The sequence below is a fragment of the Geotrypetes seraphini genome, chromosome 7 (assembly GCF_902459505.1).
Source record: "Geotrypetes seraphini chromosome 7, aGeoSer1.1, whole genome shotgun sequence".
Classification (NCBI taxonomy): Eukaryota; Metazoa; Chordata; class Amphibia; order Gymnophiona; family Dermophiidae; genus Geotrypetes; species Geotrypetes seraphini.
Window position 1 is genome coordinate 8,040,434 of NC_047090.1, and position 19,351 is coordinate 8,059,784.

A 19,351-nucleotide genomic window follows, 5' to 3' on the forward strand; every position below is an offset into this window, starting at 1 on the left:
TATTATTCTGAACATATTTATAAAAATTTCCTCCCCAAATCCTTCCTCCCCCCTGAGTGTGCATATAATAAATTTAAAAAAGGAAGAATAAATGATGCCTATTCATTACAATACTTTTCCATTGGCCCCCAAATCTTTGCGAAGTTATTATAATTCCCTTTTTGCAACGCTATTGCTCTTTCCATCTTAAAAATATGACATAACGAATTCCACCAGAATGTGTAATTAAGATTATTGTAATTTTTCCAGTTATTGGTAATATGTTGAATGGCAACCCCTATCATAATTAATAAAAGTTTGTTGTTGTTTTGGAATTCAATTTGGACTCAAGTAAATTCTCTATTGGAAAACCATGTTGCACTTTCCTATGATACTGTTTTATTTGGAATGGTTATGAGGAAAAAAAGTCAAATATCAACACATAGTCTGTTATTGAGACAGACATGGGGGAAGCCACTGCTTGCCCTGGATCGGTAGCATGGAATATTGCTACTCTTTGGGTTTTGACCTGGATTGGCCACTGTGAGAATGGGCTACTGGACTTGATGAACCATTGGTCTGACCCAGTAAGGCTACTGAGCGACCCCACCTGTCTGTCTCATCGTCCCTTGAAGTCGAGCGTGTTACTGGCCTCGACTACCTGACATGAAAGACCATTCCATCGATCAATTACCTTTTCGGTGAAGAAGTATTTCCTGGTGTCCCCATGAAATCTTCCCCCTCTGAGCTTTAGCGGATGCCCTCTTGTCGCCCTGGGATGCGGTGTACGGTGAGCGTGTTCTTGTGTCGGCCCTTTAGGGGTCCCACCTATGATGGGTAGTGCTTTGGTATGTCCCATCTGTTCTGTGCCAGTTTGAAGGGACGATAAAGAAAGAGAAATTAGGTTCTTACCTGCTAATTTTCTTTCTTTTAGTCCCTCCAGACAGGCACAGACCCCCACCCTTTCCTTTTGTTCGGGGGTTTTCAAGAACAATATGGGTTTTTCTGCAGTTATTGGTTGTTCGGGGAGTTTAAAGAACAGTGGCATTTGGTTCAGCTGGTTTAGCTGGCGAACTGTTCTGAAAGGTTCTTGTTCTAATCAGTATCCAACAGTGTTCCCTGGTCTGATTTTGGACTATTCCTTGTCTTCTCCATGTGAGTGTGGAGTTGTGTGTTCTGGTTCAGCTTAGTTGATTTCTGCTTGGCTATTCATAAAGACCGATTGTAATAGGGACTGCACAGCCCACTTGTACTGTAGCCAAAAATTATTGCCTCCATCTCCACCTGTTGGCAGAGGAGCGTAAACCCATCCGTTTCTGTGCCGGTCTGGAGGGACTAAAAGAAAGAAAATTAGCAGGTAAGGACCTTGTAGCTACTTTTCACAGAGAAAGGCAGTTTTCCTTTAGAAATTAGGTGCACAGGTACAGAATAAACTTTCAACTTGCATCTGGGTGGATGAGAGAAGATTTGTCACCTCTCATGCCTATTACTAGTAATGTTTTATTAAAAGGACACAGTTACTGCTGAACAGAAATATGTGAGTAAGTGGTGCCAGTGTTCAGCCTGTGTGTGTGGCAAGCAGATTCCAGACCAGCTTTTCCTTTTCTTTCCTTTGTAGGAAATGACCATTCCCTGGTGCTTAAAGAGAGCTGAGCTTGTATTCAAGTGTGTGAAAGGTAAGTGTTCATCTAAGGCAGGGGTCTCCTGGACTAATCCAGGCCTCAGGTGGTTGTTGAAAAGTGATTGTAGCATTTTATATGACCTATGATTAAAAAAATACAGTGAATGTTTAAAATTTAAAAAAAAATTATTACAGTAAAAGACACATTGCTATTAATCTCCCTCAAATTACTCCCCCCTCACGTCAAACACACATCCCATCGTTCTTGCCACTTTCTGAAGCAGTTCTGGAAGTCCGCTTTCATGAGTGTCTTTAATCGCGCTATCGTGGCTGCCTCGATTCAAAATGTTTACCTTTCATGGTCACTTTGGCTTTGGGGAAGAGCCAGAAGTCACCCAGAGCCAGATCTAGTGAATAAGGACACACCCTAATGTTTTTATTTGACAAAAATTGCCACACCAGAAGCGATGTGCGACACAGAGCGTTGTCATGATGGAGGATAAAACCATTTGCCTATTTCGCAGATCGTACTCACTTGCCTCATGTTCAAATTTGGGAACCATAAGAGATGTTCAGATCCTCAGAAATTTCCCTAATAGTCAATCACCTGTTTGAGCGAATCATTTTGCTTATTCTTTTAACATAAGAACATAAGAAGTTGCCTCTGCCGGGTCAGACCAGGGGTCCATCGCGTCCAGCAGTCCGCTCCCGCGGCAGCCCATCAGGTCCATGACCTGTAAGTGATCTTTTGTCTATAACCCTTTAATCCCCATTTTTCTTCTATCTAAACCCTTTCATGATCTAAGGCCAGTACTGGGCAGACTTGCACGGTCTGTGTCTGTATATGGCCGTTTGGTGGAGGATGGGCAGGGGAGGGCTTCAATGGCTGGGAGGATGTAGATGGGCTGGAGTAAGTCTTAACAGAGATTTCGGCAGTTGGAACCCAAGCACAGTATCGGGTATAGCTTTGGATTTTTGCCCAGAAATAGATAAGAAGAAAATTAAAGCTTTGGATTCTTGCCCAGAAATAGATAAGAAGAAAATAAAAAAATTTAAATTGAATCAGGTTGGGCAGACTATGTTACTATGATCCTATCTCTACCTCTGTCTATATCCCTCAATCCCCGTATCCTATATCCCTTTAATTCCCATTTTTCTTCTCTGTATGCCCTTTCATGATCCTATCTCTACCTCTATCCTAATCCTATCTCTACCTCTGTCTATATCCCTCAATCCCCGTATCCTATATCCCTTTAATTCCCATTTTTCTTCTCTGTATGCCCTTTCATGATCATATCTCTACCTCTATCCTAATCCTATCTCTACCTCTGTCTATATCCCTCAATCCCCGTATCCTATATCCCTTTAATTCCCATTTTTCTTCTCTGTATGCCCTTTCATGATCCTATCTCTACCTCTATCCTAATCCTATCTCTACCTCTGTCTATATCCCTCAATCCCCGTATCCTATATCCCTTTAATTCCCATTTTTCTTCTCTGTATGCCCTTTCATGATCCTATCTCTACCTCTATCCTAATCCTATCTCTACCTCTGTCTATATCCCTCAATCCCCGTATCCTATATCCCTTTAATTCCCATTTTTCTTCTCTGTATGCCCTTTCATGATCCTATCTCTACCTCTATCCTAATCCTATCTCTACCTCTGTCTATATCCCTCAATCCCCGTATCCTATATCCCTTTAATTCCTATTTTTCTTCTCTGTATGCCCTTTCATGATCCTATCTCTACCTCTATCCTAATCCTATCTCTACCTCTGTCTATATCCCTCAATCCCCGTATCCTATATCCCTTTAATTCCCATTTTTCTTCTCTGTATGCCCTTTCATGATCCTATCTCTACCTCTATCCTAATCCTATCTCTACCTCTGTCTATATCCCTCAATCCCCGTATCCTATATCCCTTTAATTCCCATTTTTCTTCTCTGTATGCCCTTTCATGATCCTATCTCTACCTCTGTCTATATCCCTCAATCCCCGTATCCTATATCCCTTTAATTCCCATTTTTCTTCTCTGTATGCCCTTTCATGATCCTATCTCTACCTCTGTCCTAATCCTATCTCTACCTCTGTCTATATCCCTCAATCCCCGTATCCTATATCCCTTTAATTCCCATTTTTCTTCTCTGTATGCCCTTTCATGATCCTATCTCTACCTCTGTCTATATCCCTCAATCCCCGTATCCTATATCCCTTTAATTCCCATTTTTCTTCTCTGTATGCCCTTTCATGATCCTATCTCTACCTCTATCCTAATCCTATCTCTACCTCTGTCTATATCCCTCAATCCCCGTATCCTATATCCCTTTAATTCCCATTTTTCTTCTCTGTATGCCCTTTCATGATCCTATCTCTACCTCTATCCTAATCCTATCTCTACCTCTGTCTATATCCCTCAATCCCCGTATCCTATATCCCTTTAATTCCCATTTTTCTTCTCTGTATGCCCTTTCATGATCCTATCTCTACCTCTATCCTAATCCTATCTCTACCTCTGTCTATATCCCTCAATCCCCGTATCCTATATCCCTTTAATTCCCATTTTTCTTCTCTGTATGCCCTTTCATGATCCTATCTCTACCTCTATCCTAATCCTATCTCTACCTCTGTCTATATCCCTCAATCCCCGTATCCTATATCCCTTTAATTCCCATTTTTCTTCTCTGTATGCCCTTTCATGATCCTATCTCTACCTCTATCCTAATCCTATCTCTACCTCTGTCTATATCCCTCAATCCCCGTATCCTATATCCCTTTAATTCCCATTTTTCTTCTCTGTATGCCCTTTCATGATCCTATCTCTACCTCTATCCTAATCCTATCTCTACCTCTGTCTATATCCCTCAATCCCCGTATCCTATATCCCTTTAATTCCTATTTTTCTTCTCTGTATGCCCTTTCATGATCCTATCTCTACCTCTATCCTAATCCTATCTCTACCTCTGTCTATATCCCTCAATCCCCGTATCCTATATCCCTTTAATTCCCATTTTTCTTCTCTGTATGCCCTTTCATGATCCTATCTCTACCTCTATCCTAATCCTATCTCTACCTCTGTCTATATCCCTCAATCCCCGTATCCTATATCCCTTTAATTCCCATTTTTCTTCTCTGTATGCCCTTTCATGATCCTATCTCTACCTCTATCCTAATCCTATCTCTACCTCTGTCTATATCCCTCAATCCCCGTATCCTATATCCCTTTAATTCCCATTTTTCTTCTCTGTATGCCCTTTCATGATCCTATCTCTACCTCTGTCTATATCCCTCAATCCCCGTATCCTATATCCCTTTAATTCCCATTTTTCTTCTCTGTATGCCCTTTCATGATCCTATCTCTACCTCTATCCTAATCATATCTCTACCTCTGTCTATATCCCTCAATCCCCGTATCCTATATCCCTTTAATTCCCATTTTTCTTCTCTGTATGCCCTTTCATGATCCTATCTCTACCTCTGTCTATATCCCTCAATCCCCGTATCCTATATCCCTTTAATTCCCATTTTTCTTCTCTGTATGCCCTTTCATGATCCTATCTCTACCTCTATCCTAATCCTATCTCTACCTCTGTCTATATCCCTCAATCCCCGTATCCTATATCCCTTTAATTCCCATTTTTCTTCTCTGTATGCCCTTTCATGATCCTATCTCTACCTCTATCCTAATCCTATCTCTACCTCTATCTATATCCCTCAATCCCCGTATCCTATATCCCTTTAATTCCCATTTTTCTTCTCTGTATGCCCTTTCATGATCCTATCTCTACCTCTATCCTAATCCTATCTCTACCTCTGTCTATATCCCTCAATCCCCGTATCCTATATCCCTTTATTTCCCATTTTTCTTCTCTGTATGCCCTTTCATGATCCTATCTCTACCTCTATCCTAATCCTATCTCTACCTCTGTCTATATCCCTCAATCCCCGTATCCTATATCCCTTTAATTCCCATTTTTCTTCTCTGTATGCCCTTTCATGATCCTATCTCTACCTCTATCCTAATCCTATCTCTACCTCTGTCTATATCCCTCAATCCCCGTATCCTATATCCCTTTAATTCCCATTTTTCTTCTCTGTATGCCCTTTCATGATCCTATCTCTACCTCTATCCTAATCCTATCTCTACTTCTGTCTATATCCCTCAATCCCCGTATCCTATATCCCTTTAATTCCCATTTTTCTTCTCTGTATGCCCTTTCATGATCCTATCTCTACCTCTATCCTAATCCTATCTCTACCTCTGTCTATATCCCTCAATCCCCGTATCCTATATCCCTTTAATTCCCATTTTTCTTCTCTGTATGCCCTTTCATGATCCTATCTCTACCTCTGTCTATATCCCTCAATCCCCGTATCCTATATCCCTTTAATTCCCATTTTTCTTCTCTGTATGCCCTTTCATGATCCTATCTCTACCTCTATCCTAATCCTATCTCTACCTCTATCTATATCCCTCAATCCCCGTATCCTATATCCCTTTAATTCCCATTTTTCTTCTCTGTATGCCCTTTCATGATCCTATCTCTACCTCTATCCTAATCCTATCTCTACCTCTGTCTATATCCCTCAATCCCCGTATCCTATATCCCTTTAATTCCCATTTTTCTTCTCTGTATGCCCTTTCATGATCCTATCTCTACCTCTGTCTATATCCCTCAATCCCCATATCCTATATCCCTTTAATTCCCATTTTTCTTCTCTGTATGCCCTTTCATGATCCTATCTCTACCTCTATCCTAATCCTATCTCTACCTCTGTCTATATCCCTCAATCCCCGTATCCTATATCCCTTTAATTCCCATTTTTCTTCTCTGTATGCCCTTTCATGATCCTATCTCTACCTCTATCCTAATCCTATCTCTACCTCTGTCTATATCCCTCAATCCCCGTATCCTATATCCCTTTAATTCCCATTTTTCTTCTCTGTATGCCCTTTCATGATCCTATCTCTACCTCTATCCTAATCCTATCTCTACCTCTGTCTATATCCCTCAATCCCCGTATCCTATATCCCTTTAATTCCCATTTTTCTTCTCTGTATGCCCTTTCATGATCCTATCTCTACCTCTATCCTAATCCTATCTCTACCTCTGTCTATATCCCTCAATCCCCGTATCCTATATCCCTTTAATTCCCATTTTTCTTCTCTGTATGCCCTTTCATGATCCTATCTCTACCTCTATCCTAATCCTATCTCTACCTCTGTCTATATCCCTCAATCCCCGTATCCTATATCCCTTTAATTCCCATTTTTCTTCTCTGTATGCCCTTTCATGATCCTATCTCTACCTCTATCCTAATCCTATCTCTACTTCTGTCTATATCCCTCAATCCCCGTATCCTATATCCCTTTAATTCCCATTTTTCTTCTCTGTATGCCCTTTCATGATCCTATCTCTACCTCTATCCTAATCCTATCTCTACCTCTGTCTATATCCCTCAATCCCCGTATCCTATATCCCTTTAATTCCCATTTTTCTTCTCTGTATGCCCTTTCATGATCCTATCTCTACCTCTGTCTATATCCCTCAATCCCCGTATCCTATATCCCTTTAATTCCCATTTTTCTTCTCTGTATGCCCTTTCATGATCCTATCTCTACCTCTATCCTAATCCTATCTCTACCTCTGTCTATATCCCTCAATCCCCGTATCCTATATCCCTTTAATTCCCATTTTTCTTCTCTGTATGCCCTTTCATGATCCTATCTCTACCTCTATCCTAATCCTATCTCTACCTCTGTCTATATCCCTCAATCCCCGTATCCTATATCCCTTTAATTCCCATTTTTCTTCTCTGTATGCCCTTTCATGATCCTATCTCTACCTCTGTCTATATCCCTCAATCCCCATATCCTATATCCCTTTAATTCCCATTTTTCTTCTCTGTATGCCCTTTCATGATCCTATCTCTACCTCTATCCTAATCCTATCTCTACCTCTGTCTATATCCCTCAATCCCCGTATCCTATATCCCTTTAATTCCCATTTTTCTTCTCTGTATGCCCTTTCATGATCCTATCTCTACCTCTATCCTAATCCTATCTCTACCTCTGTCTATATCCCTCAATCCCCGTATCCTATATCCCTTTAATTCCCATTTTTCTTCTCTGTATGCCCTTTCATGATCCTATCTCTACCTCTATCCTAATCCTATCTCTACCTCTGTCTATATCCCTCAATCCCCGTATCCTATATCCCTTTAATTCCCATTTTTCTTCTCTGTATGCCCTTTCATGATCATATCTCTACCTCTATCCTAATCCTATCTCTACCTCTGTCTATATCCCTCAATCCCCGTATCCTATATCCCTTTAATTCCCATTTTTCTTCTCTGTATGCCCTTTCATGATCATATCTCTACCTCTATCCTAATCCTATCTCTACCTCTGTCTATATCCCTCAATCCCCGTATCCTTCAGGAACTTGTCCAATCCGTCTTTGAATCCCCTTAATGTACTCTGTCCTATCACATCCTCCGGTAGCGCATTCCAGGCGTCCACCACCCTCTGAGTGAAAAAACATTTCCTAGCATTGGTTCTAAACCTGTCCCCTTTCAATTTTTCCGAGTGCCCCCTTGTTCTCTTGGTTGTTGATGTTAAAGGACGTCCAGATCTCTCCTCGTCTTCAACCAATTCACAACCATTACGAAATCACTCAAACCACTTGCAAACCATCTTCATGGTCACTGCAACATCACCATAAATTAATTTTAACATTTTGGATCTGATTCTGTATAGGATGTCCGGTCTCAGCAGCCACCTAAGCGGCTTTTGAGAATCGCACACGGGCGTCCTATCGCCTAACCCGATTCTCTAACTGACGTCCATGTCACAGGCGCCGTGAGCTGGTCGCAGCAAGGGAATCTCCCTGCTGCGATCAGCTGAGCGGCAGTGGCAAGGAACCCCCAAACTCCACCGCAAGTCAGCCGGCAGGAGGGATGCCACTACCCCCGAACACCCACACTGTCCGCGGCAGGAGGGATGCCCACTCCCTGCTGCTGCAAACCTCAAAACAACCCCCGGCAGAAGGGATGCCCAATCTCTCCTGCCGGCACACCCCCCCCCCCCCAACATCCCTGGCAGGAGGAATGCCCACTACCTTCTGCCGGCACAAAATTTCACATTAATGTGGTGTTCGTGATCCATAATTTACGACACTTTAAAACACATTTTCTCTGAACCATAGCTCACAACCGACTGACTGCACCGAACAAGTTGAAATTTGTCACACACTGTTACTAAGGTTTGATGCACCACTTCCCGTATTGAAGATCTTGCCTTTCCATTGGATGGTGCTCAGCAGCAGCATTCACCGTATCTTTTGATCACACTTTGTATGTCCTCCTTTGACATCTGCAAAATAAAAAAGAGGTTCTTTTTATTGCTATTTTACTTTATGTATTTGACTATTTTTTAATGTAGCTCACCTTGAGCTTTTTGGGTGATGTGTGTTATCAAGTATTGCAATGTGATGAGTATTTTGGAGTAAACTGGCAGGTGAACGGTGGCATTATAGCGATATTCAGCTCTCCTTGTACCAGACAGGGTTATGCCAGGCATATGAGCGAGTCACGCCTAGTATGGTTTGGTGCGGGAGCATTGGGTGAGTGAGTTTTAAGCACCCTGAATCATTGTAACATTATCTACTTATCCGGGCTTCGCAGATACTTCCATAAATCAGGCTAATATTGAACTTAAAAGAATCTGACCACATATCTCCTTATTTCAAACGTCATTGCCTGAAAATGGAAAACCGAGTTCTTTTCAAATGTGGCTGTCTCTTTTACAAAGCGCTCAACGGATTTCTACCCTCCTACCTCACTAACCAATTTTGCTTCTCCAGACCAGGTCGAACTACAAGACCTCCCTTTTTTTTTTTTTTTTTTTTCCTTTCCACCTGTTAAAGGTATTACCCACAAAAGATTTGTGTCCAAACTCATTGCCTATCAAGCTGCTTCTAGAGACCCAGACTGGAGCCATTTAGTTTACTCCTCAACATGCATTTTAGAAAATCCTTAAAAACATCTCTTTTCTCAAAATAAATAATCCTTGGCACGTGCAGTGGATGGAGGTGTGATCGTGGAGCTCTGATAGCCAGGCAGCGGTTATTATAAATATATTATAAATTTTTGCCAAAAAATTACATTTTTGTCGTCCGGGTGCTGTGAGAAGATGACCAGCACACGCCAGGGGAAAATTGAGGTGGCTTTTGCGACATCCGGTACGGCAAAGCGCCTCAAGCAAGATTTGGCGGCGGCGGCGGCGGCAAAAGCCCCACTTCCTGAGGAAGAAGAAATCGGGAAGAAGGATATAATGGCTGAACTTAAAAAAATTTCAAAACAAGATCCAGAAGAATGCAGAAAGCATTCAGGATGTAAAAGAAGAAGTTTTAAACATTAACAGGCAGTTAGAGACAGTTTTAGAATCCAGGATGGATCAGATGGAACTAACTTCTGTTCAAGCTAAGGAAGATAATAAAATCATCAAAGAGTTACAGAAAAGGCTGGTGGATTATGAGAACCGTGGCAGAAGAAAGAACGGATCTTTTCCAGATAAGCCCGCCAAAAAGTTAACCCCCGCCACCCAAAAAAAATTATAAAAAAGAGGCGCGATCTGTAGAAAGTAAAGTGGGGGGGGTTCCCCCCCCACGTCCCCGTTCCCCGTCGGAGCCCTTAAAAAATGGTCGACAGTTTATCCTATTTTTTGATAATGTTAAGTTTCATATCCTCTTTTTTATAATCTTTTTTGAGTGCTCCGACGGGGGGGCGTGGGGGGGAACCCCCCCACTTTACTTTATACACATCGCGCCGCGTTGTGGGGCCGTTGTGCTGAGAACTTCACTGGTTAAGGTTGCGTGCGCTGGCAAAAGGTGGCGGGGCTTAACTTTCAGCGTGTCCACTTTTTCCATTACTGGCGGGGCTTATCTGGAAAAGATCCGAAAGAACATTAAAATTTTTGGTCTGGCAGAAAATTTGGAAGGGGGAAACCCGGTTCAGTTCCTGGAGAATTTGCTCCCAAAGCTGCTGCAGCTGAACACTAAGTACCCCCTAGAACTTGAACGACCTTTCCAACGGTCAGCAAATAACTCCAAGCCTAGACCTCTGATTTTCAAACTTCTGAGGTTGAGTCAAGCATTTGAAATATTGAGCTTAGCAAAAGCTGATAAAAATTTAAACCACAAAGGCTCTAAGCTGATATTCTTGCCGGATTTTGAAAAAAGTAATGTGGCTGTAAGGCAGCAGTTTCTTCAACTCAGAGCGCAATTAAAAGAGAAAGGATACAAATATGGCTTATACTACCCTGCAAGAATGAGAATTTCCTCTGGAAATAAGTCACTTTACTTTGAGGATCCAGAAAAACTGAAAAGTTTCCTTGCCACCTCAGAGCCAATGTCTATGTGAAGTGTTTCCAGGAATAAAAGAAAGAAGAAATGAAAAAGATTGATTAATTTCCAGATATGTTATTTCAGAAAAAGAAGAAAGAAGATATAAAGAGGATTAACTGATTTCCAGATACTGTATATTATTTTAGAAATAGAAGAAGGAGGAAATGAAGAGGATTAGCCGTTTTAAAGTTATATTATTATTGAGCTTTTGTTAAGTCTAAAGAGAGTCTATTGCTTTTCTTGGATATTTCTGGTCTGAGTTTATTTATTTGTGTTCTTTTCAGTATTTTTTCTTTTGAATGAAGGTCATGGTATGATGATGGAAGGATGTCATAAATGTTATGTGTCGTTTGTTTACTGGGTTCTTTTTAAGATTTGGTTGGATATTATTAATTGAGGCAGTGGATTTAATGAATTAGAGGGAATTGAGTATGAATTTAAGAATTTGAAGCATGGTGTCTCGATTTTATAAGATTTATGTCTATGAAATGTGATTTCATTAACTGTATAATTGATTTGTTTATTTTATTTTTTTTTCTTTTTAAAATAATGAGTTATGGAGCAATTATATTAAATGTGATTGATTGATAATATAATTATAATGGGGGTAAAGGATAGTATATGAGGGTAATTAATTGATTTTTGAGTTAAGAATTGATTAAATATAAAGGTTTATGAATTTTACTTTATTAAGAGTATTTAATTTTTTAATTAAATGAATTAAGATAAGGCTATTTTAAAAACAAATATATTTTTATTATTATGATAAAGATGAAATGTTTTAAACGTTGCCGGGGGGAGTGTAGGGGTTACATATCCTATGTGCGTTACAAGTGTTACCAATTGGTGGGAGGGTTTGGGAGGGATGGGGATGGGGGGGTGTTTAATAATATGCTTAATGATGAATTTTGGGAATAAAGGGAATGGATATTTAATCTATTTATTATTAGAAATTAAGATAGTGCTGGTGTCTAATCATTCTATAATAATTAAAAATGTATATTATTATTGGAATAGATTTTTAGTTGAATGATGGTTAAATTTTTTTCATTAAATGTAAATGGCCTCAATCATATGATCAAGAAAAAGAAAATGTTAGATTTCCTTAAAAAGCAGAACTCTGATGTATATTTCATTCAAGAGACACACCTGTCATTTAATGAATCTAGGAAGCTGGAAGGAGGATGGATTTCAAAATGTTTTTTTGCTCCAGCAAATGGGAAAAAGGCGGGGGTTGCTATATTAATAAGTAAGAAATGTTTAGCGAATTTTCAGATGGTTGCTGCTGACCCGTTGGGAAGGTGGGTGCATGTCAAAATGAGCATGGGAAATAATACCCTTGATTTGTTTAATCTATATGCTCCTAATTCAAATCAAATGGAGTTTTTTAAAAGTATACAACAATTATTATTACCACTGGCTGCTTCCAATTTGGTAGTGGCTGGAGATTTCAATGCTGTAATGGACCCGATTGTAGATAAAAAGTCCAAGTAAAATTATAAAATCATTAGGGTTAGATAATTTGGCTCAATCTTGTGATTTAATAGATATATGGCGTTTTCTTCATTTTCATGATCGGGAATTTTCTTTTTGTTCACAAGTTCATAAGTCTTTTTCAAGAATTGATTATATATTTGTTTCAAATAAAATAGCTCAGAAAGTGACTAAAGCCATCCTAGATCCGATCATTTTATCTGATCATGGTGATGTTTGGATTGAATTACAATTAGTTGAGGTAAAACCGATTTGGAGATTTGATAATACTTTGATTGCAGATTTAAATTTTCTTGAAGAGTTTAAATCAAAAATGATTGAGTTTTTTCAATTTAATGATTCTGGTGATATTAATAGTGAGGTGTTATGGGATGCATTTAAAGCAACAATGAGAGGTCATAAACTAAAAAACAATTTTATGATTTGGAAAAAGAAATTAAAATTCTAGAAAATAAGTTAATTAATAAATGGGAACAAAGTACATTACAAATTTTGTTAAAAGCTAAAGCCAAATATAATGAATTATCTTCAAAGCTTGTTAGGAATGATATGTTTTATCAGCAAGCTCAGTATTATGGAAATTCAAACAAGGCTGGAAAATTATTAGCAAATTATCTTAAGGCAAAAAAAAGGAAAACAAAGATTATTGTAATAAAAGATAACAAAGGAGAATCATATACTAAAAATGAGCATATTTTATAACAATTTTTGGCTTTCTATAAGGAATTATATTCTTCAGAGACTTATAGAAACAAAGAACAAGATGGTAGACAATTTTTAAACTCAATTACTGGACCACAAATTCCTGAGCATATAAAAGGAAGTTTAGAAGAATCTATATCTCTAAAAGAATTAGAAACAGCATTGAGGTCTCTTAGAGCTGGATACGCTCCAGGTGGTGATGGATATACAGTAGAATTTTATAAATCATTTCAAATTAACCTTTTACCACATTTACCTTATGACAATATCAGACAACTTCAAAACATTCAGAAAAGAAATCAAAACCCTGCTTTTCAAAAAATTCATCCAAATATCTTAACCCCTCCTCTTTTACCTCCAGAAGATTCACCTACCTTCAGATAACCTTCCCCAAATTACCCACCTTAACACCTTCCAATTAAACAAATACCATAAATAGATTGTAACCTACCCTCTCTAACTGCATTCCATATGTATTTTTCATACAGTTCTTCACTGTCAGTTTAATTTCCATCCTATAAGTTCACATAGAATTTTTCTTTTTTCAACCATCTTTATTTTCTCTTCTTTATTAATTTCCAGGTACTTTAGTTAGATTGTGAGCCTTCGGGACAGTAAGGGAATTTTTTAAGTACCTTCTTACTTCTCATTTATAATCTTAATGTATATTTTCTTCAAACCGCTTAGAACCTAATGGATGTAGCGGTATATAAGAAATAAATTACATTACATTACATTACATTTGTTAAAGTTATATCAATATCAACTGACTAAAGGTTGTATTTCAGGTACTATGGCAGATTCGTTGGTTATTGTTTTGCCGAAGCCAAACAGAGATCCTACTTTGGTTTCAAACTACAGGCCTATTTCATTAATAAATGTGGATGGGGAAATTATTGCTAAATTATTGGCTTTAAGATTGGCAAAAGCTCTCCCTTTTATTATTGAAACTCATCAAACAGGATTTGTTGCAAGGAGACATTCTTCTCATAATACTAGATTGGCTTTTCATACTTTAAATTTAACAAAACATATGAATGATCCAACTTTCTTGGTCTCTCTAGTTGCAGAAAAGGCATTTGATAGAGTGGAGTGGAATTTTATGTATCGAGCATTAGAATGGTTTGGGGTGGGATCTGGTTTTATTCAAATGATTCAGACACTGTATAGCTCTCCTGGTGCAAGATTATACATTAATAATAGTTTATCAGATAGATTTGACTTGTGAAGGGATGTTAGACAGGGTTGTCCCTTATCTCCATTGCTCTTTGATGTTGTTTTGGAGCCCCTGTTAATTGCTATTAATCAGGCAAGGGAGATACAGGGTATTACTTATTCGAATTGGGAATATAAACTCTCTGCTTATGCGGATGATATTCTGCTTTATTTGAGAAATCCAGAGACCACCATTCCATGCTTACTTGAATTGATAGAGAAATTTGGAAAGTTTTCAGGATATAAGATTAATTGGAGTAAGTCTGAAGTTCTCCCGCTTAATGTTCATTGTGTCAAGGGACTATTTGATTCTTTTTCCTTTAGCTGGAAAGATGAAGGTTTAAAGTATTTAGGTATCTTTATTAAAAACAATACTGAAGATACAGTAAAGAAGAATGAAAAACTTTTATTGAAAAAAGTAACAGAAATGCGTGAAAAATGGAATCCGTTGCATTTATCATGGCGGGGGAGTGTTCAAACTATAAAAATGATGATATTGCCTGTAGTTTGCTATCAAATGAGTATGATACCGGTTTTTTTTCAGGGGTCCTTCTATAAAAAATTGAATGGTATTCTTACGAAATTTGTTTGGTTGGGTAAAAGACCAAGAATTGCATTAGTATCTTTACAAAAATCAATTTCGGAGGGAGGGATAAATTTTCCAAATTTTTATAGGTATCATCAAGCCTATATTCTACGTCATTGTATGTATTGGATCCTTCCAGAGCTCATGGAGAATGTCCCAGACTGGTTATATTTAGAATGGCGACTCCTGTTTCCTATACATCTGGTGCATTTGATTAGTATAAAAATACCTAGAAGATATAAAGAGAATAAAATATTGGTTGATACCTGGAAAACTTTACGTTATATTAGTAATTTGACACCTATTCCAATTTCTAAATCATTACATCAATCCATTTGGCTGAACTCCAAGATTAAAATTGGCGGATGTCAATTCGGCTGGAAGCAATGGGTTAGTGGAGGTATTCGTACTTTGAATGATATTATTTTAAATGGTTCGATGCTTAGTTTTTCATAATTGCAACATAAATATGGTTTAAATAAGACACAAAATTTTAGATGGTTGCAGTTGAAGCAAGCTATTCAGGAGGGGTTCCCTGAATGGAAGAATCTTAATAATCAATATAGTTTAGAATTCCTTTGCTTTCAGGCGGATTTCTTGGCTCACCAAGCCGCACAGTGGTATAAATTACTTAATGAATATCTGAATAAAAAAAATAAAACTGGGTTGAGGGATATTTGGAGCATTGAGATCAAGTACCAAATTTCTGCATCTCAATGGCCACAAATTTGGTCTTGGAGATTAAAGTCTACAATGTCGGCATCTATGAGGCAAACATGGTTGTTTTTATTGCATAGAGTGTTTTGGACCCCAGTTCGTTTACAAAAAGTAGATACTTCTAGGTCTAATAGATGCTGGCATTGTAATAAGGATCCAGGGACTTTAGATCATTTAATTTATTTCTGTCCTCGTATTAAAGCCTTTTGGAAATCAATTTGGCCCCAAATTAATTTGCTATTAGAAAACTTTGTTGCCTTGTCATATGATACAATTTAATTTGGTACTTCAATGAGGTTTAAAAGTCAAATTTCAATATCTAACAATAAATTACTATTAATATTGACAGGAGTTGCCATTCAACACATCACTAGGAATTGGAAAGACTATACAAGACTCAATTATACCTTTTGGTGGAGTTCAGTATGTTATATGTATAAGATGGAAAGAGGTCTTGCTTTACAGAATGGGAATTATGATAGGTTTAGAAAGATATGGGGGCCATTGATTGAATATTCAAATGATTAGACACCTTTAAATACTTGAAATTTTATAATAAGAAGGGATATAATACATATATGAATGAATATTATTGATATAGGGAGGGCTGGGAGGATGGGGGGTAATTTAAAGTATTTAAGATTTATGGTTAAGAATGTACAAGTGATTTTGTATAGTATAAGATATCATATTGTATACTTGTTAATTGAAATGTAAATGAATAAAGAATTTAAAAAAAATAAATAAATAAACAATCCTAATTTAAAATAACCCTCCCCGTTACTAAAAATTCTTCAGTTTTTTTTATTCTCCATGTTACATATTTTATTTGCTATATCCTTGTAAACTGCTTAGAACTGTAAGGCTTATGCAGTATATAAATAAATAGTTATGTTATGTTATGATCTGGTACAGCTGTGGGAGGGGAAGATTACAGGATGGTATAACTTTGGAGCAGATGGCGATTTTGGGATAGAGAGCTAGAGAAGGGATAGAAACCCGAACCAGGCACCTTGACTGAATCGCACTCATGCAAGAAGCAAAATTTTTCATCGGATACACAAGGGTTGATCTGCATTTGGGGGATCAGGGATTATCCAATACAAAGGTTTAAATAAGTGCTGTGTAAGTCTGTTTATGAAAACTCAGTTTCTGTATCGGGAGGAAACACATTTTATAGTAACATTAAGACAAATGAGTGCAGATAAGAACTCGTGTGTCCGGTTATTCTGAGAAGGACCGATAAGTGTGTCCAGCATGCTCAGAAGGCTGAAGGTTAAGTGGGATGTCAGAAAGGACTGCAGTGCCAGCTATGATGGGAATCCCTGATTTTGGTTCAGAGCTACCCTGCACACATAAGAACATAAGCAATGCCTCCACTGGGTCAGACCTGAGGTCCATCGTGCCCAGCAGTCTGCTCACGCGGCGGCCCAACAGGTCCAGGACCTGTGCAGTAGCCCTCTTTCTATACCCCTCTATCCCTTTTTCCAGCAGGAAATTGTCTAATTCTTTCTTGAACTCCAGTACCGTACTCTGTCCTATTACGTCCTCAAAAGCATTCCCAGACATTTTGTTGTTATCTCTCAGAAAAATGGGTGGTTTTAGTCCTATAGTTCTGTGACCTCTACCTTTCATATGAACATGCAGGTAGGGGAATTGGATAACAGCTAGATTACCACATTTGTAACCACTGATGACAGGTGAGCTAGTTATAACTAGTTAGGTGGAGATTATTTTTCAATGGACTTTTAAAGGGACAGTACATTTACGCGGATGACATTACCATAGTCATCCCGTTAATCTGCTTGTCATCTGAGCTTAAAAATTCTTTAGCGACCATTCTGAGTCAGATTGAACTCTGGATGATTGCCTTTAAATGGAAATTAAATGCGGAAAAAAGCTAAACTTTTTCTTGCAACTCCTAACGATAAGATCAAAGAAACAACAATACATGTGAACGGACTAGACTATAATATAGAACAGTCTATAAAAATATTGGGAGTGACTTTAGATAGATATCTTACACTGGAACAACATACTGATTTAATAATAATAATAATAGCAGTTTATATACCGCAGGACTGTGAAGTTCTATGCAGATTACAATGATTAAAAAGAATGCTACAATTGAGTAGAACTTAAATAGTTGGAGGTTAGTGACTAACAGAATATGAGAGCGGTTGTTGTGGGAGGGATTGTGCGGATCAGCTACCTAGGTAATTCAAGAACAGATATGTTTTTAGGTGTTTCCTAAATTCACCATAGTTGTTTGTATGCCTAAGTAGTTTTTCCAGGTCTTTGCCCCATGATGCTGCTTGATATGAGAGGAGATGTTGATGGTGTCTTTTAAATTTACATCCTCTAACCGGTGGGGAGACAAACTTCGGGTGTAAGCTTCTCTTATGTTTGTTGGTTGAGAAGGAGAAGAAATGTTTCTCGGTGCTTTGGAAGCTTCGCACTATTAAGAAATATTTTGAGGAAGTGTCTTTTCACTTGTTAGTGCAGTCTTCTGTCTTAAGCATCCTCGACTACTGTAATATTATTTACTAGCTTTATAGCCCGTTACATTAACAGGTGCTAGAATATATGTGTGTCTGTCTGTCTTTATTTCTTTCTCTCTCTGTCTCAGCTGTTTTCTGTATTTCTGTCTTTCTTTCTTTCTTTCTTTTAGCTGTCCACCACCACCACCAATTGCGTGCTCCCCTGTCCATTCTCCCTTCCTTTTACCTCCCCTGTGTCCACCACCACCCCTTCACTGCTCCCCTTATCCAGTAGCAGCCTTTCTCCCTTTGTTTTACCTCCCTCCTGTCCATCAGCACCTCTTCCTGCTCCCCCTATCCAACAGTAGGCCTCCTTTCCTTTTTTTCCACCCCTGTCCATCAGCACCTTTTCCTGCTCCCCCTGCCGCATGCTGGCCCAGCACTGGTTGCAAGTCTTGTCTGTGCTCTACAGTAGGCAGGTCTTTCAGCCGTTAGCAGGCCTGATGCAAGGAGGCTTGAACAGATTAACTCTTACCTGATCGCTTTCCGGTGTGCTGAATTAAAACGTGCTACTGGAAGTCAAACTCGATGCAGGCATAGGAATGGTGATGTGGCAACTTCAAGCTTTAAAAGGCACAAATACTCCAGCTATACCGAGGGGGGGGCTCAGTTTCTTCTTAGCCCTTCCCTTTCAGTAATGCGCTTCCCTTTTTTAATTCAAAGTCAATGCCGAGGCTCCTCTCTCGATCCCCGCCTGGTGCGGTTCGAGAGAGTAGCCGCGGCGGCGGCATAGATGCGCTGTGTTGAACAACATCTCCATGGGAGCCAGCCCCGGACACAGGAAGTCTCTTCTGGGCCGCGACGGAGAGGGCAAGGGATGCTAGCGGCCGGCAGCCGCCACTCCGCACCACCTTTCGCCTCAAGCCACCGCGGCCTCCTCCCGGCAGCCGCGCTGTGTACTGCCTTTAGAAATTTTGGCCGGTAGGGCCGTATTGTGAGGTGGAGAGCAGGGAAGGGCGCGCATGCGCACTTGTCTTGCCACATCCCGACAGAAAAGGGATCAGGGAACACGCGAGGCAAGTGCGCATGCGTGGCTAGCATTTTATTATTTAAGATTTAGGTGCCTATAAGAAAATTCTCAAAAAATTGAG

At 39.1% G+C, this 19,351-nt stretch overlaps 1 protein-coding gene across 7 annotated transcripts in view; it reads left to right on the top strand.

The window, feature by feature from the left end:
* C7H12orf4 (chromosome 7 C12orf4 homolog) overlaps positions 1-19,351 on the top strand; it is a 96,551-nt gene that overhangs the window by 62,055 nt on the left and 15,145 nt on the right. For all 7 annotated transcript variants that reach the window (XM_033952027.1, XM_033952031.1, XM_033952029.1 and 4 more), the window contains one exon: positions 1,598-1,655. In XM_033952027.1, the coding sequence (XP_033807918.1) occupies positions 1,598-1,655 (58 nt within the window). The remainder of the gene's footprint in view (positions 1-1,597; positions 1,656-19,351) is intronic.